The sequence below is a fragment of the Cyprinus carpio genome, chromosome A21 (assembly GCF_018340385.1).
Source record: "Cyprinus carpio isolate SPL01 chromosome A21, ASM1834038v1, whole genome shotgun sequence".
Classification (NCBI taxonomy): domain Eukaryota; kingdom Metazoa; phylum Chordata; class Actinopteri; order Cypriniformes; family Cyprinidae; genus Cyprinus; species Cyprinus carpio.
This window is the reverse complement of record NC_056592.1, coordinates 17,828,328-17,848,102: the sequence shown is the minus strand read 5'-3', so window position 1 is coordinate 17,848,102 and position 19,775 is coordinate 17,828,328. Positions and strand designations below refer to the sequence as shown.

The window sequence follows — 19,775 nt, the reverse complement described above, 5'->3', positions numbered from 1 at the left end:
CACATTATATTCCCCAGGAGAGAGATTCGCGCTCGCGCATTATATGTACTTTCACGCTGTAATGCGCTCTCGACATTTGGGGGAAATAACGCATACTAGGCCAAAGCAGTTCAATGAAGTGGAGCGAGTGCCCTCTTTCTTTTATTGGTTAGATTAACATTATGATAATGATACATGACATCCTATACTGTAATGCATATCTAATATAATGTTACACATCAGGTTTTCCCCCACAGTTCCCTAAGCATTCACTTAAGACAGAGCAGATTATGTCTGAGTGAATTTTATAATACTGTAATTCTGTACTGTGTGTGAATTGCACGCCATTATAGGCCTAAAAGCAAATGACAAAGTTACTTCAAAATACAAACCTAATACTAAATTACTAAAATATAATAACCTAATAAAACTTAAAAAACCTTGAAATACACTCACTATACTAAAATTAAAAAAACTCAAGACTCGAAAGACATCAACAAACAAAAAAAAAAAAAAATAATAAAAAAAAAAAAAAAGATCATCTAACATCCTGTGACCTTCATTACATTTACATTTAATCATTTAGCAGACACTTTTATCCAAATCAACTTACAAATGCCTATCCAAAAGGGTGCAATCAACTTACAAACAGGAGAAATTGCAATGGAAGCGCATCAAAAAGTATTCTCGTCACTCAACAAGAGATGGCAGATATGCAAGTGCTATAACCAGTCTCTGAATATATATGTTACCTTACCACAGTACACAAGTAGCAAGTATTGTTTTTTTTTTTTTTTTTAGTCAAATGTATAACATAAAAAACCCCATAATTTACACACCCCTCGAGAAAAGAAAACAGAATTAAGGGCTGCACTCGGTAATGCAATATATCATGGTAATGAATATTCACGACATACGCATCTTGTCAGTAAGGCTGGTTCTGTGTAGACATGTGCCAGTATTCGGTAATGCAATATATCATGGTAATGAATATTCACGATATTGTTATCGTGGGCACTTCCAAATACCGTGAATAATTATATATTACAAATTATTCCGAATTTGAGAACAATGCATCAAAATAACAAGAATACGTTTCCCATCAACGCAGTACTGGTCAAAAATGCACAAGAAAACAGAATTAGGGCGCTTTTCGGTAATGCAATATGCCAGTATTCGGTAATGCAATATCTGCTTGAATGCAATATATCATGGTAATGCGCACGCTATTGATGGGCACAAGCATGCATTAGAAGCACGATATGGGGAATCATGCACATCTAGTCAGTTAAAGCCGTTCCCTGATGAAGCGCTAAATCGCCATCACCTGCTTTCAAATGGACCGGCATTTAATAGACAGAGCCGTAGATCACTCTCTGACAGCAGATCGGGCGATAACATCTGCAGAAAATGCAGCCGTTACTACGGCTCTGTCTATTAAACCCCATAAAAGCAGGGTAAAGCAACTGCTGTTTTACTTAGATATATCGTACTTTTCATAATTACAAAATTATTCAGATGAATCGCAATCGAAAATTAAAAGAACGCGCTTGACGTGCACATGTAGCGCGCTGTCCCTGGAAACCCCATAAATAAAGCAGCTCTGTTTCTATTATAATCGCCGATGAATCACGAGATGCGCATGACAATTGCATGTGATTTATCGTGCAGCCCTAGAGATAAAACAAAAAGAACAAAAGGATTACTGACGAGATGCGCATGACAATTGCATGTGATTTATCGTGCAGCCCTAGAGAGAACAGAAAAAGAATAGAGCGAACTAGAGTTAGAGGCCTTTTTTGCTTTTGTTAATTATATCATAAATAAAAATAAAACAAATAGATAGAATACAAAAAGATTAGTTAGAAGCTTTTTTTTAAGAAAGTAAATGAACGGAGTGCAAGTCTAAAAGGGGCAAGTTTTTTTTAAGAAATAAAATTAGAATAGAGAGTGCTAGAGTTAGAGGGTCAAGTAAAGATGGAAGAGATGTGTTTTTAGACTATTCTTGGCTAATAACTCAGCTGCTCGGATTGAGTTGGGCAGGTCATTCCACCAGGAAGGAACATTTAATTTAAAAGTCTGTGAAAGTGATTTTGTGCCTCTTTGGGATGGCACAATAAAGCGACGTTCACTTGCAGAACGCAAGCTTCTAGAGGGCACGTAAGTCTGAGTAATGAATTTAGGTAAAGGGGTGCAGAGCCAGTGGTGGTTTTGTAGGCAAACATTAATGCCTTGAATTTTATGTGAGCAGCTATTGGTAGCCAGTGCAAACTTATAAACAGAGGTGTGACCTGCATTCTTTTTCGCTCATTAAAAATTAATCTTGCTGCCGCATTCTGGATTAATTGTAAAGGTTTGACAGAACTGGCTGGAAGACCTGCCAAGAGAGCAGTGCAATGGTCCAGCCTGGACAGAACAAGAGCTTGAACAAGGAGTTGTGAAGCATGTTCCGAAAGAAAGGGCCTGATCTTCATGATGTTAAATAAAGCAAATCTGCAGGACTGGGCAGTTTTAGCAATGTGGTCTGAGAAAGTCAGCTGATCATCAATCATAACTCCAAGGTTTCTGTCTTCTATCTTGGCAAGGTTGAGTTGAAGGTGATGGTCCTTCATCCAGCAAGAAATGTCTGTTAGACAAGCTGAGATGTGAGCAGCTATCATTGGATCATCAGTATGGAATGAGAGGTAGAGTTGAGTGTCATCAGCATAGCAGTGATATGAAAAGCCATGTTTCTGAATGACAGAACCTAGTGATGCCATGTAAACAGAGAAGTGGTCCAAGAACTGATTCCTGAGGCACCCCAGTAGTTAGATGTTGCGACTTGGACACCTCACCTCTCCAAGATACCTTGAAGGACCTATCTGAGAGGTAAGATTCAAACCACTGGAGTGCGGTTCCTGAGATGCCCTTTGCCAGTAAGGCTGACAGGAGGATCTGGTGGTTAACGGTGTCAAAAGTAGCGGACCGATCCAGCAAGATAAGTATTGAAGATTTGGAATACGCTCTTGCCAGTCTTAGGGCTTCAACAACTGAGAGAAACTAGACTGGTTGCTGTCGAGGAGGTTGTTCTGTGTGAGAAAGGGAGAAACTTGGTTGAACACAGCTTGTTGAAGTGTTTTTGCAATGAAAGGAAGAAGGGAAACTGGTCTGTAGCTCTCTAAAAGAGGTGGATTAAGGGTGGGTTTCTTAAGTAGAGGGGTTATGCGAGCCTGTCTAAATGTTGAGGGAAAAACACCAGTGTGAATGGATGTGTAATGAAGTGAGTGGCTTGAAGGAGATGAGAAGGAATAGGATCAAGCGGACAAGTAGTGGGATGAATAGAAAGGATGAGTTTGGAGACTTCTGCGTCAGAGAGTGAAGAGAAGGATGTGAACAAGTTTATCTTTGCTGGTAAGTTGTGCTTGACAGACTGTGATGTGGAAAACCGTGCGCTGATGGTTTTAATTTTATTAATGAAGAATGTGGCAAAGTCGTCAGCTGTTAGAGCTGATGAAGGAGGGGGAGGAGGACGACAAAGGAGGGAGGAAAATGTTTTAAAGAGCATGAAAGTTGAAGAAATTTGTTATGATATTATGTCCTTTTAGCAGTGGAGACATTAGCGGAGAAGGAAGAGTGGAGTGACTGATACACATTAAGGTCAGTAGGATTTTTTGATTTGCACCATACCCTTTCAGCAGCCCTGAGTTTAGAACAATGTTTGCAGAGGACATCAGACAGCCAAGGGGCAGAAGGGGTGGTAAGGGCTGACCTGGAAGACAAGGGGCAGACAGTGTCTAAACAAGATGTAAGACTGAAGCAGAAAGTGTCAGTAGCACTGTTAGCATCAAGAGATCATAACTGTTTAGGGGGAGGAAGCGAAGATGAAACCATAGCAGATAGCAGGGAGGGTGAGAGTGAGCGTACTCTCCAATACATGTGGAGGGGTATGTGCTGTGTCAGGAACCATGTTGAGGTTAAGAATGAGAAGGAAGTGATCAGAGGTGTGCAGTGGAGTAACCAGTAAATGTCCAATGGAGCAGTGTCGTGTGTAAATAAGGTCCAGTTGGTTGCCTGATTTGTGAGTAGCAGTAGTTAACACTCAAGATCAAAAGAGGCAAGCATAGTGTGGAAGTCTGTAAATTGAGGTTTATCTAGGTGGATGTTGAAGTCTCCAAGCATAACTAGGGGAGTACCTTCTGTGGTCCTGTTGAGAGCAGCACATCTAATTCATCCTAGAAGTTACCTTTGTGGTCCTGGGGGTCGATAAACAACTACAAAATGGATTTTAAAAGGGTGGGTTGTGACTGGATATGATTCAAAGGAGCTGTTAATACCCATAGAAGGTAAAGGAATACATTTTTAATCATTAGAGATAAGCAGACCAGTACCTCCACCTCGTCCAGTCAGACGGGGAGTGTGGGAAAATGAGAAATTATTGGAGAGTGCTGCAGGAGTAGCAGTGTCCTCTGGTTAGATCCACGTCACTGTCAGGGCCATGAGGTTTAATCTTGAATGATTAGTAATAGATGTAATGAAACCTGCTTGGTTTACTGCAAGTTTACTTGGTTTACTCTGCCCTTCGAAAGGGGTAGGGCATATAGATGCCCACTTCCATTTGGAATTCGCCCACAGTACGAGACCAAACGCGACTTTAACATGTCTCAACACAGTAAACAAAATAAGCATTTCCTAGCAACGACAACTGCGCTAAACACTGAGACAATAAATAAATAAATAAATAAATAAATAAATAAATACACTTACGAGCTGCTTTTAACTTCCACTGATTGACTGCTTCTTTCAGTGTATTTCTTTACACTGTCTTTTGCTAGCGCTTGAACACATCTCAACACAGAACCTTCATGTTCTTCCTTTCCTAGTGCGAAACATGTAAAAACTAATTTCATGTGGAAAACCCCATGCACATCAAAACACAAAACATCAAAATTAAACATTTAAAAACCAAAACATAAAACAAAATCCACTGCAGAAAAACCACTCGATACAGGGAAATTTCGGATATGACATAGGTCCCAACCCTAGATAAAAGCAAAAATAAATGTAATTAAATGCAAATTGATAGAATGCCAGGAATTTAAAGGGTTCATATGATGTGCAATTTAAACTTCTCCTTTCTCTTTGGAGTGTAACAAGCTCTGGTGCATAACTTGCAAAGACTAAAGTCTCAAATGCTATCTTTCAGTGTAATTGGCTCATTTTAACACACCCCACGTCTACGTGCCCAAAACGTTCACGCAAAGCGAAGGTCGTAGCTGCAACTTTTATTCTCGCTGTTGTAGTGCCATTGATTGATGATGCAGAAAACGTGGACAGAAAAAACGGAATTCACATCTCAACACAGAACGAATTCATCAAAAGTGGTCATTCACTTAAATCCTAGTGCGAAACTATGTAACTAAAAGCCACAAAAGTAATTTCATATGAATCCGACGCGCGTGACGCTTGCAGTGATTTCAGCGTTTGCTGTCTCAAAATGAGGACGTAAACAAATTAAAAACATAAACGCGCGTGACGCTTGCAGTGATTTCAGCGTTTGCTGTCTCAAAATGAGGACGTAAACACATTAACAACATCTCCAGAACTGCTCTGAGAGTCACTTCATGAGCATTTGACCATTTGATTTGAGTAAAACTAGCGTCATATCACATACATAGAACTGTATTCACGGCAAACCGTCAAAATAAAATCCAGTTTGATTTGAAGTCTATTTTTCAGTAGAATGTACATAGCCTACTACTACAGTAGTACTAAAATGAAACAAACATTATTTTTTAAGGAATAATCACACAACATTTCTTCCATCATGTTTTAATTTTAATAGTAAATCCCCTTTGTTTGCAAAAAAAAAAAAAATTCTTAATTTTCAGCAATTAAAAGATAAATGAAATTAATGTTTTTTGCCTTGATTTGATAACCAGAAAAAGTTAAATACACATCACAGAATTTCTGAGGGGAAAAAAAGGCTTCTTTAAGAAAAAAAATGAATAAATTAAGTTGTTTTATGCATTCAAATAATTAGACATGCTAAAACACAGAATTTGGTAACAATAAAAAATATGGTGAAAAAAGAAAAAAACATTTCATAGGGCCCTAAACATGTATTTTTTTGTTAAACTTTTATTAAACATATATAAAAATCAATAATTTAAATAATTATAAATTAATTATAATTAATAAACTATAAATAAAACTAAAAAAAACTATTAAAAAGGAGTGGAGAAAATTTAAAAAATGAAAAAAATTGAATCCAGAAAAATTAAAACGGAAAAAACTGAATTTGGAATAAAAATAAAACAATTTAAGAAAAAATAAAACGGATTTCATAGGGCTTTTCATTGTGAAAGCAAAATTACTTTGTTTGGCCTTCCAAAAGAGGACACAACTAGAAGTCAGTGGTTAAGTTGTATTTACAACACTGTTCCAGAACAGTTCAACCCAAATATTCAGATGTGTGCTGCGCATTCTATGTAGGATGAGGACTGTTTCCTGAACCAGTAGCCTGCAATGCGTCAGTGGCAAAAGTCAGGCAGTTACAACTTTGCAAGGACAGTCTGGCGCTTCTGACTCACAGCCTGTAAGTATCGTTACGTTTTTTTATATTATATAATTTGCCAAGGATTTAAGCAGTGTAGAGTAGGCTTGTTGTTTCTCCGATCACAAATGCAGACATGGTTTTATGTTTACGTAGAGTGATATGCAACGCAATGCGTAAAAAGACAGTATAAGTCACTATAATCAGTAATTATGTCCCCACTGGATGCAACAAATGCCTCATTTGTAATGGGTTTTATTGGTTTTGGCTCGTCTAGTGATGTACGGATCGTGAACGAATTGTTCTATTTAACCGGATCTTCTTAGTGAACCGGTCAAACCAGTTCACCAAATCGAACAGAATCGTTTGAAATGGTTTGCGTCTCCAGTACGCAATAATTCACAAATTACTTAAAGTTAATCAGTTTATAAACGTGCCTGACACTTCCTCTGACGCGAAATAAACTCCTAACAGTAGGGCTGTGCGATTAATCAAATCGCAATCGCGATTTGAGACGTTGGGTTTTGCTAATCGCAAAGCCTGCGATATGGACACGATATTTCTCTGTTCCAGAGTGGCAGCCTTACTAACCAATAGAGTGAGCACACTTACATTCTCCCAAATCAGCACTGCTCTAGCCAACTGTGTAAACGCCCACCATAAAAAAAATAAAAAAAACAAGCGGGAGAGGGAGTGTGTGATTATGGCATCTACAGGGTCAGATCGATAGTTGGTAAATTAATACTTAAGAAAAACTTATGTAATATGAGTTTACTTCGGCTTCGAAATGACAGACACCAAAAAGGTAATGTTAATTTGCAAGAGCTGCGTTCCAGACACACATCTTTCAGTACTGGAGAATAAAAAAAATACATTCTTAGATGTTTTTATTAGTACATGAACATTATCTTGCACATTTTATCTCCCCAACAGATTCTAATTTGAAAGAAGTTTATAATGTGTTAGCTATTCCCAATTCAGAAGACCGCACACACATCCTGTGTCTCTGAATGCTTCTCATACTCACTCCTCTCATCCGTGTCTCACGGAGGAGCCATTTACACTCACCGCACACACACAGCCCGTCTCGTAATGCTCAGTTATACTCACATGCAGCTCCACAACTCAAGTCTCAACGAGTGCATCTGGCAATAAGGCTAGATGCACGTGAGCAGCCTGTGTAAACTCGCGCCAGGCTCCACGTTTAAAACAAGTGTAATTCTTTATCTTTTCTGTGAAATTCAGTAATTATGCAAATTATGTAAAAGTAGTAATACCATTATAATATTCCCAGCTGAAAAATAGAACAACATTAGAACCCCTCCCAAAACACAATAGACAATGTAATGGATTTAAGGGTTATATATACTGGGAATTATATTGGTTTTAATGTAAACTATAACGGTATCTACTGGTGTTTGATTCATTCTATTGGTGGGATATAAACTGGCAGATGGGAAACAATAGAACAACAGTAATTCATATTGGAATAATGGCCAAAACACACTACAAAAAGGAATTTTGTTATTGAATTTCTGTGATGGTTTCTATTGTTTTTTTTTCCAGCAGAGCAATGATACTCATACTGTGCTGCACACTATTGACAAATTAAGCTGAAGCTTGACTTTGCAAAAATAAAAAAAAATCGCAAATCAAATTGCAATATCTGTCAAAAAAAAAATTGCAATTAGATATTTTCCCCAAATCGCACAGCCCTACCTAACAGTACATTGACTGAACTGCTAAAAGAGAACCGATGATGGGACGTGCATGAGCAGAGCAGCTGAACTGAGTCTCGTCCTGCTGGGACACGGCATCACAGTTTGTTAAGGATAAGTTTCTTAATGGATAGCTGGCCAATCAGAGCACAACTCGCTTTTCAGAACGATGAGCTGTGTAAAAATCTATGCATTTTAAGAAGGCGGGGCATAGAGGAGAAACAATAATGTATGGAAAATAGTGTGTTTTTTTAACCTTAAACTGCATAAATACATTGCATTACACCAAATACACAAAATAATGTTTAGCAACGTCATATGACCCCTTTATAGGGATACTCCACCCCAAAATGAAAATTTTGTCATTAATCACTTACCTCCATGTCATTCCAAACCCGTAAAAGCTTCGTTCGTCTTCGGAACACAATTTAAGATATTCTGGATGAAAACTGGGAGGCCTGTGACTGTCCCATAGACTGCCAAGTAAGTGCTGTTTTCTTTCAAATCAAAGCTAAATACACGTAAAAACAGCACATCCTTGTGGCGCGGCTGATACAGAAGAGCATATGCAGCATACAGTGATATGGAGAGACACAGAGGAGACGGCTACCAAAGGAATTGTTGAATAAAGTTCATTTTTATTTTCTTCTCGTCGCTTCATAACTTTACGGTTGAATCACTGATGGCAGATTGACTATTCTGACGACGACCTTCATACCTTTTATGGACCTTGACACTTATTTACTTGGCAGTCTATGGGATAGTCAAAGGCCTCCCGGTTTTCATCTAAAATATCTTAAATTGTGTTCCAAAGACGAACAAAGCTTTTACAGGTTTGGAACGAGATGGGGGTAAGTGATTAATGATAAAATTTTCATTTTGGGGTGGAGTATCCCTTTAAGGCTTAAAGTAAGATTTAAAGTTTATATTATGAACATTACAACATCATACAAACATATATATATACATATATATATATATATATACATATATATATATATATATATATATATATATATATATATATATATATAGAATTATATTACATTTGAATAAAAATATGCCCATTTCTACATAAAACTGCATACGTAACTGCTTCTCTACAGCTTCAGGTCCCCAGGAAACTTGTTCTTAATGAGGCAATAATAAGGAGCTCCTACCCCACCTTCAACCTGCAGAAAGAGTTGCCATGGTAAAAATCTCAACATATGCCTCAACAATTACTGAGCAAGCAATGTATTATCTAAAGGTGCTAATATTGGTCACTCAGAACAATCAGGTGTTCAACACGTATGCTTTCCAACCCTGTATCAATTGCTCTCAGATGATATGACATGTTAATGGCTCAGCAATAGATTAATTCGATTAATATAAACAGATTATACTGATATAAACATTACATCAACGACAAGCCAAGTTAAAATAAAGATAAATTATTTTTAGTATTTTTAGTATTTAAAGCATGAGTGAACACCAATGAAAAGAGAACAGTGGAACATTTTGTGTGTTGACAGATCAAAAAGAGCAGGACATGGTTTTGGTGATCTAAAGTTCCAGCCATCAGTGCTGAGGTTAGAAGTTAGATCAAAATATCAAAAGAAAAAAATGTATACTTGTGTACTGTGAGCAAAGCACAGGTTTGTTGCTTTGAGTGGGCAGCATTTCTCAGATGTTCAGAAAGGCCCAACAGGACAGCTTATGAAGTCAAACACAGCAAACAGGTGAAATTATGTAACTGCTTTGAGCAAATAAACATGCTGGTTAAGTGGGCTGGAAACAAACATGATCTGCACATTTGTAGGGCACATTAAAAACTCACCATCTGACAAAAGCAAGGCCCACTAACCCTGCTCATTTACATACTTCACTTTACCAAGATATAGTTATCAGGGTGGCTAACACAGAACAGGACGTCTTAAAAGTAGTGCTTGTATCGAACAAATTACAGCATCATTTTCCAGCAAGAGTTCATAAATGTTTCATGAATCTGTATTATTGTTGTTGTCATGAGTATTTATAATGAATAACAATGTTTATACATTATTAATAGCTGTTATTGGGTGACATAATTATTGTAATTTAAATACCTTATAGTTTTAACATGAAAAAATGTAGGTGTAATGAATTAATTTAATTTATTAATTTATTTGATGCATAAAAATGTGTAGCCAAATACAATTTATCATGTTTGGTGTTCATCCTTCATCTTCATTTGAACTTAACTTTTATTAAAACACTTAATATACACATATTTCCTAAACTTTCTTTTTAAACTTTCACTTCTTACCTAAATTATTATCATTAAAAAAGAAAAAAAAAAAGAAAAAGAAGAGGAAAAGAAAAATTCAAGGATGATGCGCTAACATATTAACTGTAAACAGAGAAAGATGGCTGCCAAGAGAAGAATATAATCCTAGGAAGTGTAAATACTTTACATATACTTTACATAATTTATGTATATATACAAATTATGTTTCAGTAACCACTAGTCACATTACAAGTTATTCAGTGTGCGCCAAGTTGCTCAAAACTCGCTAATGGACAAGATAACCCAAGAGATTTCTGTTCAGTATAAACAGGAAAATTACAAAACTGTACTATGATTTTATTATAGATTTATAAATCATAAATATGACCACTTAAAAAAAAGAATGATTGCTCTTTAAAATGCTAGATGAAGGAAAAAGGGCCTCAACACACAAGTCCTGATATAATTCACAAGCTGGTTAGAACTAGGAATTTAATATTAAAAAATAAATGAATGAATTAGTAATCAATCAGAATCCAAACTTTTTTGGAGGCATTTCTAATAGCTTAGCATTACATGCAGCCTCTTCATTAAGGTTCATGAGATGTGGATGTTGTATAAGCATTGCACAGGCCTTTAAAAACAGTAACAGAGGGCTTATTGGCCACCTGTTACCTAACCATGCTTAGGACTGCAAGGCTGAAGGAGGTTAATTATAGCTGATCCTTAAGAAATTACACTGCCCATGCCATTTATTTCTTCTCATTTCCAAAGTCATTCATTAGCTGATGAGTTTAATTTCAGTAGTATTACCAGTAAGAGGTCATATAACCCTAATAAAGACCTTTGAAGAGTGAGCTACATCAATGCACTGTATGCAATATAATCACACCAATAGGTCGAAATATTGATGGACTGTATTGGCTCAGTCTGTTCTTCAAGCAAGTTATTTTTCAGACTTCTTATTAAAGAAATCCGGTGATCTAGAATCGCTACAATATGGCGTAAATGCCATTGTGAAGTGTTCATAAACAAGAGGATCTGTGATTACTCAATGTACTGTAGCCTGCGTTGATACAAAGCGCAACGTATGCAATAGCTTTGCGACAATGCACGATGTTTGACGAAATATTCCGAGTGTGTTCCGATCCACTCGGTCACTTACTTTCAGTGATCTTCTGCAATCCCAGCACATCCTCCGGGGAGATCGTTTCGTTCGCAAGCAATTCCTCCTCTGTGGTTACGGGGACCCCGACGTCTGTCGTGTTGCAGCCCTTCTTGACCCTCATGGCCTCGGATAAATCAGGGTTCGAGTTCGCTTTGCTGCCGCGGATGCTGTGGTGGTTATCGCTGTTGCCGGTGTCTCCGCTGCTGCAACTACCGGGATTAACGCCGCCAGACTTCTTAGAGCACGATGGGTCCTGGCTGTTGCCTGTGCTGGTACAAGAATAGCTCATTATCCGTTCCTCCTCCTCCACCCCCCTGCTCCCCCGGTCTAGCAAAGACACAAAACAGTCACCCTCCCACACCCGAAGGGCTGAGCAGGTCGCCCGCTTAGAGGTATTTAAATCCTCCTGTTCTCCGCTCAATCTGAACCTCTCTCGCGCTCCAGCTGAGGGACGTACTATTGCGCGGTACGAGGTCGCCTGCAGTTCAGTGGCGCACGGTGACAACAGATGACACTGTTTCACTGATTAAATTTTTTATTTTTTATTTATTTTATTTTTTTTTATCAGTCGTCGAGCCTGGACTGAACTGGTAATTCTAGCATGTATTGTTCGCCGGATATCTATTTTGAATTCTCCCGTTTGTCGTGTGGTATGATCCAAATTGATTCGTGAATTTTGTGTACGTGCATTAATTCAACTCAAAGCAATTCAAATAAATAAAACACAAACCCCAGCAAATATGAGAAATTGTAACGCCGATATTATTAATTATTTTTTTTAAAAAAAGTTTTTTTTTTTTTTTTTTACTTTAAATCTAAATTAAAACTTTACATTTAAGTCTGCATTGACATGTTTATAATTCATGTGAAAGTTTTTTATTCAACACTTAAAAATAAAGGTACCATAAAGGGGATAAAAATGGGCAATGCCAGTGAAGAACCATTTTTAGGTATCCCACAAGAACGTTTCAGTGAACAGTTCTTAAAATAGCCCCTTTTTCTTTTAAGAATTTTTAAAAAATAACTTAAAAAATCTCTTGTTACCATAAAGTACTTTTTGTGCAATAAAATGTTCTTGATGGAACCACATACTGTATGCCAATATACAACCTGCATTTAGTGTAGCGTTGAAGTTATGACAGTCCACAAGAGGACGCCACACGACAGTACAAAAACATTAAAAACAAATAAAAATAGCCTAACCGTTGATATAAACGAAATCAACATTTCATTTCATTTATACCAGAGAATGAGATACTGATTTCTAATGAAGAAAAATAACTCAAGCAATTCATCAAATAATACAATCATAAGAGCTTGTATTTTCATGGTTTTGGTTTGTTTAAAAAGTTTTCCCCAAATGATATAATAATGCCGTCTAATTAAATTTTGTGCCTGCCAACTTCGAATAATTCAAAGATCTCCCTTTTAACCAATACAGTTGTGCGTATTGGTATAATAGCCTATTGTTATGATACAAAACTAAGATAGAATCAAACCTTTATAGCTTAAAAGACAGAACAAAGGCATAAAAAATTTAATCAGCAAAGTATAATATGTTAAAGTATAATGTTCATACAGAGGTGAATTTATTAATAATGTGACTGAGAGTGTATTGTAGAAGAGGACACACTCATTTAATTTCACAGGCCCGCTGAGCTGGCTTGTCTCTTTGTCATCACGGTGTGGCTGCTCTCATCAGCAGAAATCCACACACACACACACACACACACACACACACACACACTCACACACACACACACACGCACACACACACGCACATACAGACATTTTTACACACAAATAGAACTACATTTGACACACACACATACACACTCACACTCACACAGAGCTTAACAGATAAACACGTCATACACATTTGACACACACACCTCCACCCAGGACAACAATGTGCTGACTGCAGTCTGTGTACGGTTTTGCAAAGAGACCTGGGTTGAGGTTGTGCGCTGAGCATCAGAAGTCATTTCACAATGAATGCTAACACTGGTCTATACACTGAAATAAAAAAGATATTTGGAGTAAGTTTACAAGAAAACTCAGTTTTAGTCATTGTGCTTCAGAATTTCACATTAATTCAATGCCATTTCTTTGCAATTATTTGTGAAATTAACTAGCAATCAAAATTGTTTCAAAGTAAATCTTACACCTATTTGTTTTCAGTATATGTGCATCTTTCAATGTAAATGTCCTATTGTTACATAGTTTTTCTAAAAACCCATGTATTGTTCCTGAATTTGATATTTGAAGTTGCAATTGAACATAGTTTTTAGACATTTAAACTGCTGTAATGTTAAACTTGTCTGTATTTGAGCTCAACCAGTATCCGCTTCATTGATTTGGAAAACACACTGATTCATATTAGCAATGTTTTTCTATTTATGGGCTGGATATTCATCCGCGTTACTCATTGCATTAATCAGACATCGCCTTTGAAATCTGACTAAACCCCAGAAAACATGTAAGCAGCAGCTTTAAGTTTGCACTCAGATGTGAGACTAAAAACTGGAAATATAAATATTTATTATTGTTTGTCATTGCATGTCAAGCGTCATCAGATTAAACATTTGTATTATGTGAAAACCACATATAGTATGTAAAATATATTTCAGTGCTATTTTGATTAGAACTTTTCCTTATAAAGTCTGTAAAATACCAAATACTACAGCAGAGACATCTTCAATTCAAATTTGAAAGGCCTTAAATGAAAATCTCAAGTTATAGTATATAACCTTTTATGAAATTCACATAAATGTGACATAAAATCAGATATTGGTATGCATTGCTACCTTTAAAGAGTAAAAGTGAGGTGCTCATCAGGTAGCTCCATGGCTGCTCATTGGTGGAGATCAGTTCATTGTAAAGAGCATGCAGAGGAAAGAAAGGACTACAGTTGAGGTCAGAAACAAAAGGCATCCAAAGCAAAATGCTGACAGCAGCCGGGGTCTGTGAATCAGGGAGCCCCATTGAAGTGGTGTCTGTATAAATAGCCCCACAGATGCCTGAGCAGGAGACCGCGTGGTGGATTCCCCTCAACGCATACAGCTCATTCTGTTGGGTAAGTCTGGTAAACCCTGTACCTCTGCCAACTTTAAACCAGATTAAACAAGCCTGGAACACCATATTGGAGCATTAAATATACAGAATGATAAATCAAACAACGATCCACTGGTACAATCAGACAAGGAGATAATTATGATTTGAACAAGACCTTTTTCATTTGCAGACCTGATGTGCATTAAACAGTAATATAAGCCACTCGGTTTAATTGATCGAACAATGTTCAGGCTTGTCGCACAAAGAATGTTATGAAAAAAAACACTTGTACCGTTTTTTTTTTTTTTTTTTTTCACAGTAAGACAAGTAAGTGAAAGAAGAAATGAATGAAAACTGTTCATCATGTATGCATTTTAGGGATGTTATACAGTGATGAACTCTTCTGATGTCTGATTCCTTGCATGCAGGTCAGTCAGTGCTGAGATATCTGAAACAATGGCTCTGACAAACCCTATGTCAACGCCCATGGGACCATGGAAGGTACAGTGATTTTATTTATTTTTTCTTTTTTTTAGAAGAAGAAAAAATATTTTATTTTTCATTTTATATTTAATAAAAAAAAAATTTCACTTATGCTCACCAATGCTACATTTATTTGATCAAAAATGCAGTAAAAACTATTATATTGTGAAATAATATTACAATTTAAAACAACTGTTTTCTATTTGAATGTATTTTAAACTGTAATTTATTCCTGTGATATCAATGCTGAATTTTCAGCAGCCAACACTACCATAAATAAATAAATAATCTCACTTTCCACAAAAATATTAAGGAGCAGAAACTGTTTTTAGTATTGATAATAATAAAAATCATTATTAATATTTAAGCAGCAATAATAATTGAGCACCAAATCAGCATATTAGAATTATTTCTGAAGGATCATGTGACACTGAAGACTGGAGTAAGAGTGCTGAAAATTCAGCTTTGCCATCACAGGTATAAATTATATTATGAAATACATTCATATAGTAAACAGATTTTTCAAATGGTAATCATATTTCACAATATTAGTTTTACTGTATTTTCATATGTAAATAAATGCAGCCTTGGTGAGCATAAGAGACTTCTTAAAAAATATTATTCCTAACTGTTCCTGACTGTTGATGTATGAATTTATGTTGAATTGAAGTTTAAAAAATAATAATTTTAAATAATTTAAAACAAATTTTAAATGCAATTTAGAACATAATTGGTATTTAATTAAATCATCACTAACATGTAAATAACAGCTAAATTTGTACCCTGCACTTTATTTCGGGCAAGTGTGTTCACATCAAGGGTTTTTCAAGTTATATCCAGGTAATAAATTAAGTATAAGAATAATCACGTCACTTTAAAAAAAAAAAAAGAAAGAAAGAAAGAAAGAAAAAAGGGGGAAGTCGTGGCTTAGTGGTTAGAGAGGTTGACTCCCAACCCTAAGTTTGAGGGTTCGAGTCTTGGGCCAGCAATACCACGACTGAGGTGCCCTTGAGCAAGGCACAGAACCCCCAACTTCTCCCCGGGTGCCGCAGCATAAATGGCTGCCCACTGCTCCGGGTGTGTGTGTGTGTTCACTGCTGTGTGTGTGTGTGCACTTTGGATGGGTTAAATGCAGAGCACAAATTCTGAGTATGGGTCACCATACTTGGCTGTATGTCACTTCACTTTTTTTAATACAGTGATAATTTACATTGCATTTATTACAGTATAGAATATATATATATATATCATATATATATATAATATATATATATATATATATATATATATATATATATATATATATATATATTATATATATATATACATTATTGGTTATTGTCCTGCAGTGTATTTGATTTCTTTGCCAATTAAAATAAATGAGAGAAAAATAAAACTTGTCACTTAAAAAAAAAAAAAAAAAAGTATTACCACATTTCTGTCCCCCTCACTTCTGAAAAGATGGCTACACCCCTGGATATTTCTGTGTAATTACACATTTCTTTCTGTTTCAGATTACTGTTTATGATCAGGAGCATTTCCAGGGCAGGCGTTGTGAATTCACCGCTTGCTGTCAGAACATCATGGAGTACGGAATGGAGACTGTCCGCTCCCTGAAGGTGGAGTGTGGCGTGTGAGTAAAAGCAAGCATCTTTGATAACCTGAGTAAATCTCTCTTCCTCTTTCCAGCCCCCATCTCCTAATTGTTTCTTCTGATTCTAGCTGGGTAGGTTTTGAGCACTCTACCTTCAATGGCCAGCAGTTCATCCTGGAGAAGGGAGATTACCCTTGCTGGGAGGCCTGGAGTGGCAGCAATGCCTACCGCATTGAGAGGCTGATGTCCTTCCGCCCCATCTATTCTGCTGTGAGTGAGACCATCTGCAGCAGAGACACAAAAGACACCCACCAACAGACTCTCTGATCATCACTATTTCTCAACACGTTTTTGTCATAGCTGTAGATACATGACATTAATTTTTTTTGAGAATACATTTAAATTGAATTGAGCTATAGTAAATAATTTGCAAAAAGCATAATTCAAATAGAATTAATAATCAGAAATATTAGAAATATAAATCTAAAATATTTGTTTAAATAGCAGTAAATCATAATAACAAAATGTATATGCAAATGTAAATATACCAGTAATCAATGTTTTAAAAGCTACATTTATGTATTTATTTATTTACTTACACATGTTTCATACACCAGGGGTAGTAATAAGAACTATATAAAAAAATATTTGTTTAAAAAGAAATAAATAATAAAATATAAATATAATTTATATAAAATATTAATAATCAATGTCTGAAAAGCTACCTTTATTTATTTATTTGCATAATTTACATATACATGCTATCATACACAAAGGAGTATAATAAGAAATATCAGAAAAATACTGTAAGTCCAAAATATTTGATAAAAAGCAATAAATCATCAAATATATATATATATATTAAATCTTATTTATTTATTATAATTTACATGTTATCATACAAAGGGTAATGAAAACATTAGAAATATTAATCTAAAATATTTATTTGAACAATAAATAAAAATGATAAAATGTATATTATTTTTATATGATTTAAGATTTATATAAGATATAATTATATAAGATAGATAGATAGATAGGTATGATTTATAGAAGTTATAAAACATTGATTTTATGGTCAATTTATGATCGATTTTAAATTTTATTTTAATGGTCATTTTATGGCTCATGGCGGAAGAACATTTCCTAGAATGCAGTATCTTGCCCATTTTGTTGTGTTTGACTAATTCAAAATGAAGTAAATTCAATTTCCATTTGCAATTTCATTTGTTCAAATTCAACAGTTTAATTCAAATTCCAGGCCACAAATTTAAAGGTAATCGTTTCTTCAAATCAGAATTTTGCTCTACAGAGAATTCAACAAGTTGTCTTTCTTTCTCCATTCTGAAACAGATGCACAGTGATTGCCGTATGACGCTTTTCGAGTGTGAGAACATGACTGGAAGGCAGTGGGAGGTGTGCAATGACTACCCCTCCCTGCAGGCTATGGGATGGTGCAGCAATGAGATCGGCTCCATCCAAGTCATGAGTGGAGCGTAAGTACCATTGCTCAGCATGGATTTTAATCACCTGATCATTTTGTTAGGGTCAAACATTTTTATTCCAAAAATGGAGGCTGGCTTTCTGTTTTTAGCTCTTATGTTACTTTTGACCTGTATCTGACAAAGGCTGGCATCACTGTATTCGTCACTGCATTCATCAACGTTTGAGATATCAAATGCTCCACTTGGCCTCCATGGTAACATGCTGCCTCTCTTTGTTATTTCTCTAGATGGGTATGCTACCAGTATCCTGGTTACCGTGGTTACCAGTACATTATGGAGTGCGACTGCCATGGAGGCGAGTACAGGCACTACAGGGAGTACGGTTGCCATGCTCAGACCCCCCAGATCCAGTCTATCCGTAGGATCCAGCATTGAGAGGAACCAGCCGTGTCCTTCCTCCCTTCCCTCCCTTCTTCCTCCTGAACCCTTTAAACTTCCACTTCCTCCATCCTTCTGTTCCCAGCCATGCAAGATGGTTTGTTGACTCGGACGGCAGGCTGGTATATTGGTGCTACACTAATGTAACAAGTTCCCAGCATGTTTTTTACCAACTACATGAGGAAAGAAAGACAAACTATTGACAGCAGGAACGATGAGAAAAAAAAGCAGAAGAAAAAGTCCTGTATGATGACGGGAGCCGGAGAAGCTGGGAGCGTTGCTCTTCTTTCATCATGACTTGATCATCATGATCATAGCTAATGCAGTTTTCATTGTCAGCTCCTGTATGATATTTGATGAATAAAGAACATGAGCATAACATCTAAAGAAACAAAACAAAACAAACAAAAAAATACAGAATAATTGATATCAGCTGACTGTGGTGTGTGGATCTTTCCTTAAGTGAACATTAGAACAAACACTGAACTCTCACATCAGTCATTTTCAGAAAAAGGTGTAATGAAATGTTTAAAATTAAAATTTGAAATGAAAAGATATAATGTCTCAGAATATATGTTAAAACATAACAACGACAGCCTTTTGTACTAACTATTTCAACATGGCAACAGATGGGCCTCACTAAATTACCATTTAGATGCTACTTTATCAACAACCTTTCAGATGCTAAACATAAAATGACTGTAAATGTGATCATGTGAAAACATCACAAATACAAAAAAGGACAGGAAAGGCGGTTTTCATTTGTTGCTTCTATAAGCATCCCCCATGTGTATTTTTGTAGGAAAAATATGTCTAAAATATCTCTAAATGCATTAATATAAGTGTGTGTGTAATATATAAACATTCTCCAGATAATAATTTAATCATTATTTTTTATTACCGTGTTCATATAAACAGTTTTAACAAGTACTCCTTACATTTACATTTAAAAAATATTATTATTATTATTATTATTATTATTATTATTATTATTATTATTATTACAAAAATATATAGCTGCCTTTATATTTTAGGAAGCGGTCTTTGGGCTCATTTTACATTATACATTTATATTATATATATATATATATATATATATATATATATATATATATT

The 19,775-nt window shown here is 35.9% G+C and overlaps 2 protein-coding genes across 2 annotated transcripts in view; one reads left to right on the top strand and one right to left on the bottom strand.

Annotated features, from left to right (window-relative positions):
• LOC109045858 (protein unc-119 homolog A-like) overlaps nt 1-12,093 on the bottom strand; it is a 30,806-nt gene extending 18,713 nt beyond the window's left edge. Inside the window, exon 1 of the mRNA XM_019063671.2 lies at nt 11,643-12,093. Within this exon, the coding sequence (XP_018919216.2) occupies nt 11,643-11,934 (292 nt within the window). The 5' untranslated portion in view covers nt 11,935-12,093. The remainder of the gene's footprint in view (nt 1-11,642) is intronic.
• A 2,485-nt stretch (nt 12,094-14,578) lies between these two features.
• LOC109046201 (beta-crystallin A1-like) lies at nt 14,579-19,216 on the top strand. Its single transcript, XM_042711143.1, has 6 exons — nt 14,579-14,721; nt 15,128-15,200; nt 16,697-16,815; nt 16,905-17,046; nt 18,130-18,272; nt 18,509-19,216. The coding sequence occupies exons 2-6, from the start codon at nt 15,156-15,158 to the stop codon at nt 18,654-18,656; spliced, it is 597 nt and encodes a 198-aa protein (XP_042567077.1). The 5' UTR covers nt 14,579-14,721; nt 15,128-15,155; the 3' UTR covers nt 18,657-19,216.
• Nucleotides 19,217-19,775: the final 559 nt, after the last annotated feature.